Raw genomic sequence first — 18,438 nt, 5'->3', positions numbered from 1 at the left:
AAAGGTACCCCCCTCAGAACTCCCCATGGGATTGAGAGGGGCTCTTTCACCCTCTGAGGGCTCCCACCTTTCCCCATTCACCGTGCTGGGCAGCCCTGCTGATCCCTCCCACAGCCCTGCTGGTTTTTAGGGGTTTTTAGGCGTGTTTGTCAGCTCTGCAGTGCAGACTGTGCCCCACAAGCTGGAGCCGTGGCTCCCTGACAGGAGGGACAGAGCAACCCCAGCAGCTCAGGGACCTTTTGGAGGTGCCACCCCAGCCTTAGATGACCCTGTGCAGCCCTGGGGATGCCAACCCACAGTCACACACTGGTGTGTTGAGGTCACTTCTCTTTCTCAGGCTGCAGCCCCTCTCAGAGCAGGAGGCCCTGCCTCGGGTGCTGCCGTCCTTTTAAAGCTGCTTTGTGGCTTTCTTTTCTCTCTCTCTCTCTCTTTTTTTCCCCCAGGTTCCCAGGGCTGGGGATTCAGCTTCTGGCCTCATCCAGAAATCCCTGAGGGTTTCAGATCCCCACGAGGCCTCTCAATGTCTTGATCTGCTTGAATAGGCATTTTTAACGCGGCCCCGGCTGTCATCGGGGCCTGTTACAGTCACTCAACTGCAGCAACATTGTTCTCCCGGCAGCAGCGCCCGGGACACCTCCCTTATTTCCATACTGCACAGGGGATTTTGCCACTGGCTTGAGCATCACACTGGCTCGGTGGCCGGAGGTGGCCAATTAGCCCTCGGCGCCCACAGCCCAGCCTTCATCCCTCCGCCGTTCTCAGCATCTCCAGCCCGCGGGGCTGCTGGCGCCTGTCCATCTCCGTGGGTCCTGCCGGAGGTGAAGGTGACCCCCTTTTCCTGTGCCAGGCTCCTTGGCAACGCAGCCTTTTCTTTGCGAGCGGCCTCCTCCACCCCCTGACGGGGCGAGGGGCTGTGAAAGCCCCGCTGCACTTTTGAACTTGCTGCCGACGCGCTCAGTGGCTGCGCCGGGCAGAGGAGACCGAGGGGCCGAGCCCAGCGGGGACCCGGTGCAATTGCCCAGAAGTTATTAATAGGCTGTAAAAGAATGTGATGGGCTGGGGAAGGGGTGAGGAGGGGGAGAGCAAGAGAGGGCGAAACGGGGAGGGTCAGCGAAAGGGAGACGGGGTGATGAGCAGTGGCACGCAGGAGAGACAAAGAGGCAGAGGAGGACGTGGGCACCGGGCACAGGCAGCACAAAGGCTGGAGATCCGAGTCCTCCTTGCCTTGCACCTTGTGCAGGTGCCTCAAGGATGGGTGTGCTGGCAGAGAGGTGTCTGATCCCGGTGCCAGGGGATGGAGAGGGCACGGGCATTGGGCCTGGGGGTCCAGTTCGTGGCAAGGTGTCCCTTTTCCAGCATGAACTACTTCTCGGGGTTCGTGAGCCAAATTTGCCATCTAGTGGCCCTGGGGACCATTGCAGAGGCACCCACGCGGCAGCCACCGCCACGGGAGGGCCACGGCACAGGCACTGCCCGTCACCTTCTGCCTCAGAGGTAAACCCCAGGGTGCTCCTGTTTTTGCTTTACTCACAGGGTCCCAAAAGCCCGTGGTCCCTTCAGTGACATTACTTTGTGTCTGTGTTGCAGGGAGCCAACCTCAGCCACCCTGCCAGCCCTGGAGCTCTCCAGGGACAGTCCCTGCAGGCTGGGTCAGGACCCAGCCCCTCGATAAGGCTCAGCTCATCACTGTGAGCAGCAAGGCTTGGACAGTGAGTGTCCCATAGCTGCAAGAGCAACTGTGGGGACAACCTGGAGGACACAACAGGGTCTTCCTCTGAGGCTCTACATCTGTTCCTGCAAAGGTAATGACATTTCTATCCCATGTCAAAGAATCATAGAATCACAGAATATCCTGAGCTGGAAGGGACCCACAGGGGTCATCAAGTCCAACTCCTGTCCCTGCACAGACATCCCAACAATCCCACCCTCTTCCCCAAAGTGTTGTCCAAACCCTCCTGGAGCTCTGGCAGCCTCGGGGCCGTGCCCACTGCCCTGGGGAGCCTGGTCAGTGCCCACCACCCTCTGGGGGAAGAACCTTTCCCTGAGATCCATCCCAACCCCCTGGCACAGCTCCAGCCATTCCCTGGGTCCTGTCCCTGGTCCCAGAGCAGAGCTCAGGGCCTGCCCCTCCACCTGCCCTCGGGAGGAGCTGCAGCCCCCGAGGAGTCTCCCCTCAGTGTCCTCTGCCCCAGCTGAACAAGCCCAGTGCCCTCAGCTGCTCCTCAGACCCTTCCCCACCTCCATGTCCCTCCTTTGGACACTCCAACAGCTTCAGATCCTTCTTATATTGTGACCCCCAAACTGTTCCCAGCACTCGAGGTGAGGCTGCTCCAGTGCAGAGCGGAGCAGGACAATCCCCTCCCTTGAGCAGGTGTGACCCCCTTGGTTCCTCACCTCTCCCTGGTCCCAGCCAGCCCTTCCAGCAAACAGAGGAGTCTCCAGCTTACATGTGGCCATTGGAGACTGTCAGAGCTGGGGAGGAACAAGGACACTGGGGGTTGAGGAAGGGGAAGAGCCTGGGGTTGAGGAAGGGGAAGAGCCTGGGGTAGAGCACCCCAGGGCCTGGATCATCAGAGCCTGCTTTGGGTTGCCATCCAGCAGGATTTCCCTTATAAACAGCTCTCCCTAGGTCAGAGAGAGCTTTGGCTGCCCTGTTTGAGGGAGTGAGTGGCAGACAATGGGATGTGGTGCAAAGGCAAGAAAGGGGCTCAGTGTAAGTCAGTGTCCACAGCTTTAATGTACAGCTCTCCTGAGCAAGACCACATACATCAATAAATAGACTTATAATAATAATTAGAGCAGCCCCAACAAACCCAGCTGCCACCAGTTTGGCTTCAGTGTTCTCCACTCTGCCTTTGTCAGCAAGAGGTGCTGGTGCTTGACTAATGCAGAGGACACAGAAGAAGCACCATCTCCCTCCCCTCCTCGGTGTGGGGATCTGCTGGAGGAGACCTCTGACTCTCTGGACAGAGCCTTCCAAGGCACCTGTGGGCTCCCACTCTGCTTCATGCCCAGCATCACGAGGCCTCAGCTGCTCCCACATTGCCCTGGTGGGGGAAACAGGCAGCACAGCCGAGTTGTTTCCCATGTGTGCATCACACACACCCTGTGCCCGAGGGATGCCAGGGGGCAGCTGGATCTAGCACTGCTTGTGGGGTTCCTCCAGGGCAATGTAGGGCACCACAACAGGCCACGAGTCGCTGGGCCAGTATTCCAGCTTGGGCTTGAACGATGGCATCTCATAGGTGACGTTGAAGTAGATGACCAGTGGGAAGCAGTACAGCAGGGACAGGGCTATCAGCACGTGCCTGGCAAGGAAACCAAGAAGATGTGTTGGACAGGGATAACTTCATCCACTGGCATGGTCACTTCAAGGCTGGAGCCAAGGGGTGCAGCAGTGGGAGGCGAAGGTGCCAGTCCCTTGGTGCACAAAGGCTGCAGGGACTGTGGGTCCTGCAGGGTTTGTGCCTATGGGGAAACCCTAACAGAGCTCTGTGAGCTGGGGCAGGGGGAGTGCAGAGGAGATGGGGTGACACAGGGGACTGATGCCCAAAATCACCCATTCCTCCTTGCCTGGTCCAGCCCAAGTGTCTGTCCCAGCCATCCCAGTGCTTTGTGAGGGTCAATCTGAGTGTGCAGCACTCACAGCCACATTTGGGCAGGCTCTGAACTGTGTGCCGGCAAATTGCTGCCTTTCACTTTGGCTGTTCAAATAACTCCAAGGAAGCTGCACTTCAGGCAGTGCCCTGGGAGAGGCTGCAGCCCTTTGAGAGCTGACTGCTCACCTGGAGGGACTTCTGGAACAATTTCACTTGCAAAAAAGTGTTTGCTGGTGTGGAGGAGGAAAGGGATTTAGGCAGTGGTTGGGGCTGAATCCCTGAACTGGGCCAGGGTGAGGAGCAGCATCAACAGTGACAGGAAAGAGGGAGAGGCTCGGGCAGAAATGCAGAGCCTCTCATTCCTGCTGCCATTTCAGTGCAGCTGTGACCCTTCAGCCTCTGAAATGTTTGGGCTGGGGTTCCTGGAGCCCTTACCAGAAGCTGTGGAAGTAGGGGAAGTTGATGGCCTGCCAGAGCCAGCAGAGCCACCGGTCGCTTATCCAGCTGGTGATGGCCAGTGCCCACCACATCACCATGACCGCGGCCATCCGGTGGACCCGTTTGTCGTCGCACCTGGAAGACACAGTGAGGGAGAGGGAGCAGGGAAAAGTGGCTTTTAAAGAGGGCTGGTTCCTGCCTGCACATAGAATCATAGAATCATAGAATCGATTGGGTTGGAAAAGACCTCCAAGATCATCGAGTCCAACCCTTGGTCCAACTCCAGTCCATTTACTAGATCATGGCACCCAGCGCCACGTCCAATCTGTGTTTAAAAATCTCTAGGGATGGTGAATCCACCCCCTCTCTGGGCAGCCCATTCCAATGCCTGATTACTCTCTCTGTAAAGAATTTTTTTCTGATATCCAACTTAAATTTCCCCTGGCAGAGCTTAAGCCCGTGCCCCCTTGTCCTATTGCTGAGTGCCTGGGAGAAGAGACCAACCCCCACCTGGCTATAACTTCCCTTCAGGTAGTTATAGACAGTGATGAGGTCACCTCTGAGCCTCCTCTTCTCCAGGATAAAAAACCCCAGCTCCCTCAGCCTCTCCCCATAGGACTTGTGCTCCAGTCCCTTCACATGCAACAGTGCAAACTTCCTCCTGGAGAGTATTCCTCAGATCACAAGAGCTGGAGAAATGCTGCAGAGAGGGATTCTGACTCTGTGTGTGAGGATGATGCTGGCAGATGCCAAGGCACTTCTGTCCTTCTCACCAGATCCAGAACCCCACACTAGTTCCCAAATGCCCCAAGAAGGGGAAAGAGCTACAGAGATGGCAGTTGAGGAGAATCATAGAATCATTAAGGTTGGAAAAGACCTTTAAGGTCATCAAGTCCAACCATCAACTCAGCACCACCACCTTGTTCACCATTAAGCCATGTCCTCAAGTGCCACATCCACGTTTTTTTTGAACACTTCCAGGAATGGTGAGTCCACCACTGTCCTGAGCAGTCTCTTCAGAGAAGATTGTCCCATGGGTTGTCCCCATTCTGCATGACACCTGGGCCAGGTGGCCTTCTTGTACCCCACTGCCCACAGTCCTGCCTGTTCCTTCCCTTGGTCCCTCCCAGGCTGCCCCAGTTCTTTGGAGAGCAGTCCGTACATGTGGCTGATGATGACTTGGGCTCAATGCTCTGTTGTGGACAGAGTCACTGCCCACCAGGAGCATGAGTGGACCTGCAGATAACCCCTGTCAGCCCCCTGCTTACTTTTTGAGCTCATGCCAGGTCAGGTACAGCATGTGGAAGGCGATGCAGTTGAGCGCGTAGGCATTGAGGGTCGGCTTGACGAAGGACATCAAGGTGCTGATCACGGTGGTGATACCAGTCAGCCAGAAGAATTGCTTCCTAAAGGGAGTTAGGAGTGAGTGTCAGTCCCCCCAGGGTTCACAGGAGGGAAGGATAAGGACAGGAGAGGTCCTGCTCGTTGCCTGAGAGAGGAAATGCTTCTCCAGCACCTCCTGTCTGTTTGCACATGGTGGATCTCAGTCTCTGTGGAGTCCTGGCAGGAAGGCTGAGGTGTCAGACCCCAGTTAGTCCATGACAGAGCAGAGGGCACCGGCCAGAAAGCAGCTCGAGCACTTTCATGGTGAGGCCAGGGAGGAGGCAAAGGCACCAGGAGCTCTGCACAGGGAAGGGCTGCAGGCAGGAGTCCACCAGAGCTGTGCAAACAGGCCGATTTGGGCTGACTGAACAAGAGGCCTCAGAGGGGCCTTTCACATGCAAATCCCTTCCCAAGTCCCTTCCCCTCTCCCCCAGCCATGTCTTCACAGTGAACTCCTGGTGACCTCCTTCAGCACGGGAAGAGCAGACTTGGAGCAGCCCTTTGCAAGGCTTCTAACTGGGCTGGCTCAGAGGGCTCCAGCCAGGATGGGACCAGCCTTTGAGCAAAGTCCTGCTGGGTTCCCATTTCTGCTGGTCCATGCTCACCCAGAACCTCCATCCTCTCTGCTGAGCTCCTCCAGCCCTGCCAGCCCTCCTGCTAACAACCCTTGGAATGAGGGGTGTAACTTGGACCTGCTTGTCCTATGGGAACACCACCAGACCTCGGGGAAAGCTCTCTGTGGATGACAGAGGATGCTGGAACAGTTTGATAGCAATGGGTAGTTGAATGTTAATGCTCAGGAACATTTAATTTCCTAATTAATTTTGAAATTATCCATGCAAAGTTTCCTCTGCATTCTCACAAACACAAACAGCTCCAGCTGAAAGGAGCCCAGCACATCCATTCCCTCAGGAGGGTTTTGACTCCTCCTCTGTCAGCACCAAGTCATGGAGGGTCTAGTCCCAAAGCCAACTACAGTGACCTCAGTGCTGACCCCCTGCAGGGGAGCTGGGACGGTCTGTGGGTCACACACCTCAATGTCAAGGTCCCATCCCTCCCCTCAGAGCCTGCACCGTGTCCCTCTGAGTCACACCTGGTCTTGATGAACTTGGGGAAGTAAACCTGTGGGTACCAGAAGGAATAGGCCACAGCCAGTGACCAGAGGATGGAGAGCTCATCCAAGAGTTGTCCCACGTAGCTCAGAGTCATGTGAAAGTACATGGAGAAGATACCTGTAAGGGACAAGGGCAGCTTGTGTCAGCAAAGCTCCATCCTCTCACAGGCCTGTCTGGCCTGGGAAGTTCCTGGAGGTCATTCCTAAATGCACACTGTTCCTGAAGAGCAGGGTGTCAAGGAGATGGTGCCAGACTCTGTTCAGAGGTGCCCAATGACAGGACAAGAAGGCATGGCCCTAAACCAAAACACAAGGTGTTCCAGCTCAACATGAGCAAGAACTTCTTTCCATTGAGGGTAGCAGAGCACTGTAATGGAATCTCTCTTTGGACACAATCCAAACCCACCTGAATGCATTCCTGTGTCACCTGCTCTGGGTGACACTTGCCTGGCCAGGGAGGTTGGACTGGGTGGTCTCCAGAGGTCCCTTCTGAGCCCAGCTATTCTGTGACTCTGTGGTTCTGTGACATGGACCCTGCTGAGACCACACACTCAGCACCATTGGGGTTTACTGGGCTGGGAGCTGCAGGAAGCAAAACCTGCAGGGCTCCAAAGAGATGAGGCTGTTCAGTTCCCCACCTCAGCTTGCCCCTGTGCTTTGGCCAATGAGACCCTCCAAAGGTGTCATGTTGGGTACTGTGGCAACCTGTCTGCCCTTCCCACAGCCTTGGCACCCACCTATGAGGATGAGCAGGCCCGAGGTGAAATAGAGGGGCACGGCGCGGTGCTGGCAGTACTGCCGGTTCAGGTACAGCAGGGCAGGGGAGAGCACAAAGAAGCTCACATTGCTGATCTGGAAAACAAGAGCCACATTCAGCTTATTGCACGACCTTGGGCGAGTCCCATCCCACCACGTGCCTGAAGAGGATACTGATCTCTAGAGGCAAGTATGGTGTGGAAGCAGGGATTGCCCTTGGCATGGGGAGAGGGCAGAGGTGTTTCTCCAGAAGCAAGACTGGAACTGGAAGGACAGCTATGGCTGTGACAGCAGTGGCTGCAGATACCTGTGCTGTCCCTGCAGATACCTGTGCTGTCTCTGCAGATACCTGTGCTGTCTCTGCAGGCACCTGTGCTCTCCCTGCAGATACCTGTGCTCTCCCTGCAGATACCTGTGCTGTCCCTGCAGGCACCTGTGCTGTCCCTGCAGATACCTGTGCTGTCCCTGCAGGCACCTGTGCTCTCCCTGCAGATACCTGTGCTCTCCCTGCAGATACCTGTGCTGTCCCTGCAGGCACCTGTGCTCTCCCTGCAGATACCTGTGCTCTCCCTGCAGGCACCTGTGCTCTCCCTGCAGATACCTGTGCTGTCCCTGCAGGCACCTGTGCTCTCCCTGCAGATACCTGTGCTGTCCCTGCAGATACCTGTGCTCTCCCTGCAGATACCTGTGCTGTCCCTGCAGGCACCTGTGCTGTCCCTGCAGACGCCTGTGCTCTCCCTGCAGATACCTGTGCTGTCCCTGCAGGCACCTGTGCTGTCCCTGCAGATACCTGTGCTGTCCCTGCAGGCACCTGTGCTCTCCCTGCAGATACCTGTGCTCTCCCTGCAGATACCTGTGCTGTCCCTGCAGGCACCTGTGCTCTCCCTGCAGATACCTGTGCTCTCCCTGCAGGCACCTGTGCTCTCCCTGCAGATACCTGTGCTGTCCCTGCAGGCACCTGTGCTCTCCCTGCAGATACCTGTGCTGTCCCTGCAGATACCTGTGCTCTCCCTGCAGATACCTGTGCTGTCCCTGCAGGCACCTGTGCTGTCCCTGCAGACGCCTGTGCTCTCCCTGCAGATACTTGTGCTGTCCCTGCAGGCACCTGTGCTCTCCCTGCAGATACCTGTGCTCTCCCTGCAGATACTTGTGCTGTCCCTGCAGGCACCTGTGCTCTCCCTGCAGATACCTGTGCTCTCCCTGCAGATACCTGTGCTCTCCCTGCAGATACTTGTGCTGTCCCTGCAGATACCTGTGCTGTCCCTGCAGATATCTGTGCTCTCCCTGCAGGTACCTGTGGGGCCATCACCCTCTTGGGTGATGGTTTAGCTTCAGCTGCCCAGTGTCTTCAAGTGAGCTGCCAGACTCCTCTGTTTGCAGACACCTCCTGTCAACTCAGACTTGCCAGGAGCTCCCTGGATGACTCCAGACCCTTTCAGCCAGTAGTGACTCCTCTGTGAGGGGCTGGGAGGGTGTGAGGAGCTCAGTCACCACAGCAAGCCAAGGTCAGCAAAACATCCTTAACTGGGAGTGGGTGTGGTGGAGAGCAGCAGGACAAGCAGGACATGGATAGGTGGGAAAAGGCAGGACTGAGGTGACATCCTCTGGTGTCATGTGTGAAGCCACCTGGTCTGCAGCAGGGAGGTGTTCTGGACACCAATAATTATATGAGGTCAGAAACCTCCTTTAAACACACCTGGCAAATGAATGGAGTGAAATTATTCTGCCCTGATTTCCAGCTCCGCAAAATTCCTTCATTGGCAGACTTTGATTTGTCTGGGGAGGAGGGGACAGTGCTGGACTGGTTGAATGTGCCAATGCTTTGAGGAGCAGAGATGTTGATGGGCCAAATGTGAGAGCAGGGGAGAGCCCAAAGCCTGGAGCTGTGTGCTGGGTCAGGCCCACTCCACCCTGCAGCAACAGGGCATGAGGGCTCAACTAATTGCCCTCTGTGGATTCTTAGCCTGGATTTTTCACCTGACTCTGCAAACTCACGAATGGGACATCACCATAAGCACACTCTGTCTGGAGAAAATCGATCTGGCTTGTGAAATATTGGGACTGTGGTGCTCTGTTTATCTGCCAGGAGGCTCTTTGGGGCTTTGGAGCCGTTCTGAAGTGCCATTTGGCAAACCACCAGGGTGACTTTTATCTCTTTTCCTTTCATCTTCCAGTTAGTGGCTGGCCCAGACCCCACGCCTGGAATTTGACAGCCACAGGCAGAGCCTCCCCCTCGGCAGCACCAGGTAAACTGCAAAACCAGTGCTTGGCTTGGGAGGCCCTCTGGGAGCTCAGTTTATGGTAACAGGGCTGCAAATCACAGGGATGTTGTCATCTATCTGAAACACACCCTCTGGTATTCCAGGGGGAAACATAATTCACGCTTAATGTAAGGTCTCAATTCCCTTAAACACCAGAGATTAATCTTGATTTTCACTAAGGCTTCCATGAAGCAAGTTGATGCTCCCATTAACAGCAATTCTCAGGCCAAATGTATTGTTTTTCCATAGGTGCTTAGAGCCAAATCCAGGCCTATTCCCATTCCAGTTATGAAAAGAGAAGTGCTGCTCCCACTTGCACACTTGAGGTCAAACTGTTCAGAAAAGATGAAGAAACCAAGCCATGTGTTAAAGTAACGACTGCATTTCAAACATTTCCTGGGAAAGCTTAAAGAGGCTTTTGGAAGACAAGCAGGGATGAGCAAGGAGAGGGAAAATGCTTGGAGAAAAGGCAGAGTGTGCAAGTGGCAGCACGCAGGACAGTGAGGAAACACGGGAGGCTGGGACTGCGTGGGGAGAGGTCTGGATCCCTCCTGCGGTGGGCATTGCAACAGTGCCATTAATTACATGATAGCAGCCTTATCACTTCATTAATTCAGGACAAGATGTGCAACATCAGATATCAGCGGGGAGGGATAATCAGGGGAGTGGTGCCAATAGGGTCAGGAAGATAAGAGTGATCCCTTGGAGAGCAGCCAAGCTCAGAGATTAGGGGAGAGCTCCCACCCCTGTGGGGGACACGGGGTTTTCATCACTATGGGATCCAAGCCCCGATTTGTAAATGCTGACTTCTATTTTCCCTCTAGGATGTGGCAAGCTCCATCTCAAATGTGCTTAGGAGGGTTTTGCTCCCAGTACTCCCAGCAGGGAGTTTTCTCAGAATTTCTGCTCACTCTGAGACCCCCAGCACAGCTTCTATTTATACCTGTCTGGGTCGTGCTGGCTGGGAGGCAGCAGCTCCCTCTGCCCAGGATTGCTGGGGGGATAAGAGAGTGGTGATGGAGCTGAGTTGTGATTGGACATGTGAGTCATCACACCACTGTGTGAGCTCCTGGCTGTGTCCCACCCCCTGACAAGTGTGAGCTGCTGCTCCAGGTGCCCACCTATCCTGGCATTTACTTCTTTCACTAGGACAGAAGCGAGACAGAGATCAGCAATGCATCTCTAATCCTGGTGCATTAGTAGGATCATCAGGAAGACCCCAGGTGTTTGCAACTCCAGCCTGAGATGGAGGGTCAGACCTGCAGAGAACCTCCATGCATGGCAGGGTGAGACCAGCCTGGAGGGAGCAGGAGGTGCTGCTTTGAGCACAGCAACACTGCAATGGCAGCCAAGACCTGAGCTGGTCCTCACTCCAACCAGGCATTTGCTGCAGTGGAAGGAGATTTCTGCAGGGCTCATTGCAGAGTTCCTCCACTCAAAGGTGGATCAGCTTTAGCTGCCAGAGGAGCCCACAGGGCCCAAGACAGGAGTGAACACCTCCAAGGCTCTCTAGACCTGTGCAGCAAGTTCCCAACAGCCAGACCTGTGTAGCACAGGAGGAGGCTGCATGTCCTGACACCACAGTGTCCTCCTGCCAGTGCTCTGGGACAGGAAACAGCTGTTTGGGGAGTGTTTGCAGCATTCTGGGCAGTGCTTCTGCACATGAATTTCTGGGCAGGCAAGTCAGAGGTGTGGCTGTGCTGCCATGAGATTAGACTGACACACTGACAGTGAGTCCTCTCTGAGTGGGTCTGGGTAACCTGCACCTGCAGCTGAGCTTATCTCACCAATCGATGAAGCATCAGAAGCTCTGGATATACAGCAGTGTCAGAGCTCCTGCTGCTGCAGAGACATGGCTGAGGATGTGGATGTCATTACCAGCATCCTGGATCAGTCATTTCAGCAAAGAAATGTGGGTAAAAAGACAAGTCCCTGACTGATGACCCTCCTGGAGCACAATACTGTTCTCCTTTGAGCAGCCAGAAGACAATAAATTTCTGGGTCACTGAGTCACTATAAATAGAGCTTTGTTGCTGAACTGCATCCAGCCATGAGCCACCATGTATTATTAGGTACTTAAAGATACTGTTTACATTCTTTTCCTATACCCTTGGTGCTTATTTCTAATAAAAAGCATCCAAACCAAGCAGACCTGAGAGAGTGTGGCTGGCACAGAGCAATTCCCAGCAGCACAGCTGCTGGCACAGAACTGCCCTGCTGGAGCCCCAGGCAGGGTTGGGAAGAAGACATTGAAGAGGATGCTCTGTGAGGAACTCCTGCTGATTTAGTGGTCCAGCAGGCTTGGGTAGGAGCTGGCTGGATTCCCAGCCTCTGGGCTGGAATTCCCTCTAAAACTCTGGAAAATTGACACTGAAGTCAATATTGATGTAATTACCTCAGGGCAGGCCTTTAACGCTGCAGAGAGGCAGCAATCTGAATATGGGGAACAAATGAATGGAGAGGGGAAAGAAGGAGATCCAGGCTGTTGGGATCACACCTGGGACAGTGCCCTGAGCCCCAGCTGGATGTGCAGGATGCTGCCAGTCAGCAGGGACAGCTGTGGGACTCAGCCTGGACAGATTGCTCTTGTCCCTCCTTTAGGGCACATCACAAGGGGCCTCATCCTGCAAGGGAGCCCAGAGTGTGGAGAGGAGTCCCTGTGCTCCTGCAGGGGTGAGAGCCAGGCTGTGCCAGCCAGGCTGTGCCAAACAGGCTGTGCCAAACAGGCTGTGCCAAACAGGCTGGGCCAAACAGGATGTGCTGATTGAGGAAAGGAGCCAGGGTGTGCCAGCCAGGCTGTGCTGGCTGAGGAAAGGAGTCAGGCCATGCCAGCCAGGCTGTGCTGGCTGAGGAAAGGAGCCAGGCTATGCCAAACAGTCTGTGCTGGCTGAGGAAAGGAGCCAGGCCATGCCAAACAGGATGTGCTGGCTGAGGAAAGGAGCCAGGCTGTGCCAAACAGGCTGTGCTGGCTGAGGAAAGGAGCCAGGTTATGCCATATAGGCTGTGCTGGCTGAGGAAAGGAGTCAGGCTGTGCCAAACAGGCTGTGCTGACTGAGGAAAGGAGTCAGGCTGTGCCAAACAGGCTGTGCTGGCTGAGGAAAGGAGCCAGGCTGTGCCAAACAGGCTGTGCTGGCTGAGGAAAGGAGCCAGGCTATGCCATATAGGCTGTGCTGGCTGAGGAAAGGAGCCAGGTTATGCCATATAGGCTGTGCTGGCTGAGGAAAGGAGCCAGGTTATGCCATATAGGCTGTGCTGGCTGAGGAAAGGAGCCAGGTTATGCCATATAGGCTGTGCTGACTGAGGAAAGGAGCCAGGTTATGCCATATAGGCTGTGCTGGCTGAGGAAAGGAGTCAGGCTGTGCCAAACAGGCTGTGCTGACTGAGGAAAGGAGCCAGGCCATGCCAAGCAGGCTGTGCTGACTGAGGAAAGGAGTCAGGCTGTGCCAAACAGGCTGTGCTGGCTGAAGAAAGGAGCCAGGTTATGCCAAACAGGCTGTGCTGGCTGAGGAAAGGAGCCAGGTTATGCCATATAGGCTGTGCTGGCTGAGGAAGAGGTGATGCCCATGTCAGTGATGCTCCCTCCTGCTTTTGGCTCCAAGGTCTGTCCCTGAGCATGGTGCAGCCTGGGGCTGTTGTCAGATGCTCAGTTAACAGCAGTTTTTAGGAGGGTTTGCTCCTTTGCCACCCCTTGTCTGCACAGATCACACCCACTCTGATGCAGGCAGCCATCACAGCAGGTTCAGATGCCTTTTTCTTTTAGCAACTCATCCCCACAGCAGAAGCTGCAGAATTGGTTCCCTCCACCTGCACCCTGCTGAGCTCCAAGAGCTTGGCAACAAGGACGTCAGTGCAGGGACCAAAAATCCTCTTTCTCTGCTGGGCAAGAGGTGCCCAGTGTCACACAGAGAAGAACAAAGGCAAATTCAACCACTGGAAAAAAGTCCTGCATGGTTTGCTCTGTCCACATCTCTCTGTTCCTCAGTATCACAGTAGTTTGCCTCTGTGTGGAAACATGTATTGAAGAGGTTTTCCAGTCCTGGAGGAAAGCTGGGCCTGAGTCCCACCCAGTGAAAATTCATCCCAATGTGCCCAGTGCCTCGAAGGTGGGGTGGTGTGGAAAGGGGGAATGGCTGTGGCTGGCTGGGACCTCAGCCCAGGACTAGGAAAGCAGGTAAGATTTACAGGAATAGTCATAATTTAGAAATTTAGTACATAATTTAGAAACCTGTGTCACAAAATGATCCAGGCAGCTGGGAGTTAATATTTTAGGGGAATCAGAGGGCTTTGGGTCCTAAGTGATGTAGTTATGAATCCAGCAGGGAAGTGAGACACAGAAGTGCTTTTGAAGAGCTCCTGAGTTACTTGTTGGTGTGATAAGGATCCAGCCAGAGCCACTTAGCCAGTCTGGGTGTACATCAGGATCCTTGTGAAAATGGTATCTCAGCTCCAAAGACTAGTTTGAAAAGTGCTGCCTGTGTACTAAACTAGGACATGAAGCAAATTTATCTCCTGGAAGGAATTCTCACTGAAAACTTCATTTTCAGTCTTCCTGCTCTTTGTGAAAAGCAGCTCCTCTCCAGTGTTGCCAAAAGGCCTTTGGCACCTCAAGCTGCATTTGGAATCACAGAATCATGGAATGATTTGGGCTGGAAGGGGCCTGAAAGAGCAGCTCATTCCACCCTCATGCCACTAGACCAGGTTTCTCCAAGCCCCGTCCAACCTGGTCTGAGATTTGAGACACTGATGTGAGTACTGAGTGATTTCTGTATCTCCTTGCTGGTTATGCCTCACTCTGCACCTCTGAGTGTCATTAAACAGCCAACAGCACATCCAGTTGGATACCAGAGAGAAGCAGGATTTGGTCTGGACTGGCAGCTCTTGCTTTGCTGACCCTCTCAAAGAGCAGTGATTACAGACAGCCTGAGCCCCCTCCTCTGAGACCCTGTGAGGGCAATTAGAGCTGGGGAACTGCAGGGCTGGGGTGAGGGAATCACTGTGATTACAGGCAATTTATTAAAAGCAGGAAATGCCTTAAAAAAAGAGGAAGAGCCATTTCCATGAGAACAAGAACTTGTAGTGTTAGACAGTAATTGCCAAAAGCTGTAAACAAGGCCTGTGGAAGGCTGTAAATCCACATGCCTCACACCCTTGTGAGCCAGTAATTGCTCTGAGGGAGAAGGACATGCTTGGAGAGGCTGGTTATCTGCAAGTCCTCTGCAGGCAGATATGGATGCTCCAGCCAGGCTGCAGCCAAGGGACTGGCACTGGGTACAGCCTGACTGGTAAGGGATCACAGGAGGTGAGACTGGAACGTGCATCAGCTTTCCCCTCTGCTGAGTTCCGGATTCCCAACCTGCCTGACACGGTTCATGGAAGTGCTGCCTCTCGTTTTGCCACTCCTGTACATTTAGCAGAAATACACGAGCCCTGTGTGGGATTTACCCCAGCTGGCAGGAGAGCTGCAGGACTGGTATAACAGGATCCCACAGACCTGGGCGCTGCCAGGCTTCTCTCACCGGGCATCAGCCCCGCACATACCAGAAGTCCCCCCGACCCCAGGACGGCTTGGGAGCAACAAATGTCCCATGATTTCCCTGCAGCTCAGAAAACATTCCCCATACCATCACCCTCCAACACCAGGAAGTTCAAAGGAGTGAGCAGGAGGAAGGACTGCAGGGATGTCCCATCCCTCTGGTGCCCAGCAGCAGCTCCCAGCCTGCCCCGGGATGCTCCCACACTCACGGTGTTGTAGTACTCTGCGATCACCGCCGAGCGCTCGAAGTTGCCCTCACACCAATCCACCTCGGCGCTCTGGTAGGAAAATATGCTCGGCATCGTCGGGCACCTTGCGGGAGGGAAGGAGAGGAGCAGGTTAGTGCTGCACACCCCAAGGGAAGCCGAGGAGCCCCCTCTGCCCCTGCGTGTGCTCGCCTGGCACCAGCCAGCTCAGCACTGCATCTTACCCTGCTATGAGAGACTCATCCTCTTCCCACCACGCTTCATAGTGCAGGATGTTTCCTCTCTCCCAACAACACAGGAGTTACCAATCACCCCAGAAAACGTTGCTGAGCTCTGAGCCTGGCAAAGGTCACCCATCCACAGCATTAACATCTCTCATCAGGTGTCGTTGCTGCCACAAGGCCCTTCCCCACCTCAGCCCAGTCCTTGTTGCCTCGTCTTCTCCCTTCACTTTCTCTGTGACTCAGACCTTTCTGCCACGAGGATTGCCCTGTGCTCTGTAGGCTCTGAGCTGTCTTTTGGGAGTGGACAACTCTACAGGGGTTGGTGCTCATTGGCTCTGTTCTCCTTAGTTGTTCCTGAGCATCATCCCAAGGGCTGGAGCTCACCTCTTTGGAGCTCAGCCCTGGAGCACCAGCCTAGACCTGGGGTATTCCCACAGTTCTGGGGCATTCCCAGAGTCCTGGGGCACAGAGCAAAGGCACTGGGAAGGTGACTCTTCACTTTGATTTCCCTTTGAGTGCCTTCCCATGCAAGATCCATCCTGGTTTCCCATTGAAAGGCATCAGAGTTTTACACCTCGAGTGGGTTCTCCACTGCCAGGACCCCCAGCCCGGCCTCTGGTAGTGGCAGAAGCTGCAGTTACAAGTAGGATTTGGAAAAAAATATCTAACCTTCTGCTTGCTTTTCTTCACCATTCTAAAGTCTTTCCTATCCTCATTGAGACCTTAATTTTTCAACAATCTTTTATTACTTCGAAAAAGTAAAAATTCTGTTCCACTTCAGATCTTAAGTTTTGTATTTGGCATATTTTGTTTCACATCCTTGAGACCTTGGAGCTGGTTTTGGATGCCAACTTTAGAGGAGTTTGGAAGCACCATCCAAACCTCAGCAGCCAGGGGGTTTTGGTACAAAACAGCCATAGAAATTCCCTGGAATTCAGTCCCTGGCTGCACTGTGGAACTAAGCCATTTAGCTGTGCTGCTCCAGCCCTGCAGAAGGAGCAGGTATGAGATGACACCAAACAGGTACCAAGGTGACATCACTTCAGTGGCGTCTCTGTGGAAAACAGAGCTTTGGTTGCTTTGAAAATCCTTTCAGCTCTGAGTGTAACACGGGGAAGGGAAGTTTATCCCAACCCCACTCATCAGATTGCTGAGGAGAAACAGCCAACTCCCTGTTTCCACCGGTGAGAGCTGAGCAACAGCACCGTGTCCAGCACAAACTGTGGGTGTGCAGGGCTGGGGAGCTCCCACAGCTTCCTCTGCAGCTCTTCCCAAGAAGTTCAAAGGGAGAAAACACAGGAGTGCAACACTAATACAAACGAGCTCTTCTGTAACTCCTGCTCCAACCAGATAAACAGACTCGTGGATGAACCTCCATTGTTCTTTTACAAGTGCAAGTTAACGATGCCCTCGCTTTAATCCTGGCTGGCTGCTTTCCAGAGCAGGTGAGATCACAGCTACAGAAGTCAAGTAAAATAGAGGGCAGGCAGATGGGTTCGGGCTCTGGCTCTTCATGCTCTTGGGTTTCCATGTGCTCACTCACACCACCTCATCCCTGGGGCTTTGCGTTACACTTTCACAGCAATGCAAGGAGTTGTGCAGGGTGAAAAAAGAACCAGCCCCAGAATGGTAAATCCCATCTCATGGTTGAACAGAGAGGGTTGAGAGGTGTTGAAGCAATGGAGGAGACAGGAGACAGAAAAAGAAGGAACAGAAGAGTGGAAGCAGTGATGGAGCACCCAGTTTGATCTCTGCTCACATCTCCTCCCAGCCTGGCTTACCTGTGATCCCTTGATGGACCAGCACTGCTTCCACAGGGTGAGGCGTCGGGAGCTCCAAGGATTCCAGCAGAGCTGGAGCAGTGACCTGCCCTGCTGCTCTAGCTCCAAAGGAGTGCCCAAAGTGTGAGCTCAGCAGGAGCAGCCGCCAGCAAATCCCCCTGTGCAGCTCTAGGCAAAGCCTTTGGACGAGCCCAGAACCATGTGCACCCTCCAGGCAAACCTGCCAGGCCCCCACAGGAAACATTTTGGCTGCAGGGTTTATATGTGTGCACCCAGGTGGGCAGGGGCAGGGAGGGAGGGCAGGGAAGCATGAGCTGGAAGGGTTGGAAGAGAGGGTGGAAATGCAACCTGAAATCACCGGTGTGCCCCTGGGCGCGTTCCCTGCGCAGGCGCACACACCCCGGTGCTGGCCCTGCTGTTCCCAGGGGAGGGACTGATCCACACAGCCTGCCTTGCACAGGTGGATAAACCCCAACACAGCAGTTCTGACCAACAGCAAGAGGCTGCTGCTGCTTTTTGAGGTTTAAATTCAAGTCGCTTTTCAATTTATCCCCAACTACTGTTTTATTATCAGAAATAATGTTTTTATCATACCACACTTCTCCTAGCTGGGTTATTTTGGTTTGGAGTTGAAGAACTATCTGAACAGGACACCTTTGGGTGACTGGTTTGCAAATATTTTCCTCATGAACCTCATTCAGGCATTCAAGAAAATTGGCAGCAATTAAGCTTTTCCCCCAAAACAACATTTTTTTCTCCACGTAGAGTTGGGTAAAGAAAAAATGTGTTGCTTTCATAAACATACAACTTACTATTTGGTCTATACTTCCTGTTGGAGCAGGAGAGACACCACAGGCAGCATCATAGGACAGGGTCAGATGAAGATTCAGGGTGTCCCTGTCCATGTGTTTCCTGGAGAGCAGGGATGTCTTTGCCCTGGGAAAAGGCTCTTTGGGAAGCTTAGCCTTTTATTTTGCTACTTCTGCCAAAAGGAGCATCTGTGGGAGACCTGAGCTGTGCAACACCTCCTGGAGGTTCCAGGGCTTACAAAAGCCTTCCAAATCCACATGCATTTGGAAATGAGAGGGTAATTAACCACTGAAGCAGCTTCTGTTACAACGTGGTGGAGCCTCCGTTACGTGC

At 54.1% G+C, this 18,438-nt stretch overlaps 1 protein-coding gene across 2 annotated transcripts; it reads right to left on the bottom strand.

Annotated features, from left to right (window-relative positions):
• Positions 1–2,712: 2,712 nt before the first annotated feature.
• ACER1 (alkaline ceramidase 1) lies at positions 2,713–17,646 on the bottom strand. Of its 2 annotated transcripts, none has more exons than XM_071578308.1 (7): positions 17,296–17,646; positions 15,294–15,396; positions 7,272–7,386; positions 6,514–6,652; positions 5,306–5,443; positions 4,035–4,172; positions 2,713–3,308 (listed from the first exon to the last, which is right to left on the bottom strand). In XM_071578308.1, the coding sequence occupies exons 2-7, from the start codon at positions 15,384–15,386 to the stop codon at positions 3,140–3,142; spliced, it is 792 nt and encodes a 263-aa protein (XP_071434409.1). In that variant the 5' UTR covers positions 15,387–15,396; positions 17,296–17,646; the 3' UTR covers positions 2,713–3,139. The 2 variants fall into 2 exon arrangements, with proteins under 2 accessions (XP_071434409.1, XP_071434408.1); XM_071578307.1 differs by lacking the exon at positions 17,296–17,646 and adding an exon at positions 15,515–15,782.
• Between the last annotated feature and the right edge of the window lie 792 nt (positions 17,647–18,438).

Source organism: Pithys albifrons, chromosome 27, assembly GCF_047495875.1.
Source record: "Pithys albifrons albifrons isolate INPA30051 chromosome 27, PitAlb_v1, whole genome shotgun sequence".
Classification (NCBI taxonomy): domain Eukaryota; kingdom Metazoa; phylum Chordata; class Aves; order Passeriformes; family Thamnophilidae; genus Pithys; species Pithys albifrons.
The sequence above is the reverse complement of the archived record's forward strand: the minus strand, read 5'-3'. Positions and strand labels throughout refer to the sequence as shown.